The sequence below is a fragment of the Bison bison genome, unplaced genomic scaffold (genome assembly GCF_000754665.1).
Source record: "Bison bison bison isolate TAMUID 2011002044 unplaced genomic scaffold, Bison_UMD1.0 scf7180017856752, whole genome shotgun sequence".
NCBI lineage: Eukaryota > Metazoa > Chordata > Mammalia > Artiodactyla > Bovidae > Bison > Bison bison.
Window position 1 is genome coordinate 15,187 of NW_011487325.1, and position 1,130 is coordinate 16,316.

Here is a 1,130-nt window from a genome sequence, read left to right on the forward strand (position 1 = left end):
ACCATCTCCTGGAGTTTTCCCAAGCAGATCTAAGATACCTCCAAAACAGATTTCTATATCTAAAATGCAATAATAATTACAAAAAAATCAGTTGTTATGTCACACATTTATTTACTATTTTTCAAGTAAATTGCCTTGAGATGGATAGATCTAATCTCAGTAGTGATGGAGTTTTCTTCTACCAGGTTCTTAAATATGGTGAGAATATAATAGTTGTTAGAAGTTTGCTTCTTCTACATAGGTGGTCCTTTTTTTTTTTTTTCCATGAGGCCTTAAATTATTTTGGGAGGTTTTATAGATGGTTTCCTTGCATTTTATATTGCACATAATAGTCGCCTCCTTGTCACTTTCATCATCACTGTTACATGTGAAATGGCTATCATTCATGTTGCCATACAGTGCATTATTCTTGGGCTCTGTCTTGTGAAATGACTTGTAAGAGTGCTTCAGTTCACGTGAAAAATCTGGAACTAGAACATGCTTCATATTCCTTTCTGAAATATGAGTGATGAATGGCTCAGAAGAAGCACTGCAAACAAGGCATATTTCCTTGTAGCACTGACAAAAATTCACTGGTTGAGGCCTAGATAATATTTCTGCACTACCTTCACTAGCTGGGCTTTTTGGTTTACGATGTCTCCGAAGTTTGGTCAGTTTCACTACATTTGATTGCTCAGGGACACTTTGACTCTTTGCATAGGGTGGAGAAGTTTTGGTTGGCTTGACCAGACATTGTAGACTTGATGGCCAAGTTGGCGTGATGGCCTTCTTTGGATAGGATGGACTGACCTGACTTGACCTGATATGCTTATGGGCATGAGCCCCCCTATGTGCCTTTTTTGGACTGCGTGTTCTATGCAATTTTTTCTGGGGGAGTGATCCTAACTCTCTTTTGTGAGTTGATGACTTGGATGGGTTTTTTTGACTTGAGGGCCTGACTAACTTTTTTGCTCTTAAAGGTACAGAGGCTTTTTGTCGACTTGAGGGCCGAGATGAATTATCTATACTAGACAGCACAGATTGTTTTTCTGGATTGCCTGGACCAGCAGTCAGTGACTTGGACTCAGTGAATGATATTTTAAATGATGTGGATGATGTCTCGGTGATGCCTTCTTTCTTGACCCTGAAAA

The 1,130-nt window shown here is 39.2% G+C and overlaps 1 protein-coding gene across 1 annotated transcript in view; it reads right to left on the reverse strand.

Annotated features, from left to right (window-relative positions):
- Positions 1-216: 216 nt before the first annotated feature.
- Positions 217-1,130, reverse strand: part of LOC105002835 (uncharacterized protein CXorf66 homolog) — an 11,965-nt gene continuing 11,051 nt past the window's right edge. The window contains exon 4 of the mRNA XM_010859669.1: positions 217-947. Within this exon, the coding sequence (XP_010857971.1) occupies positions 217-947 (731 nt within the window). The remainder of the gene's footprint in view (positions 948-1,130) is intronic.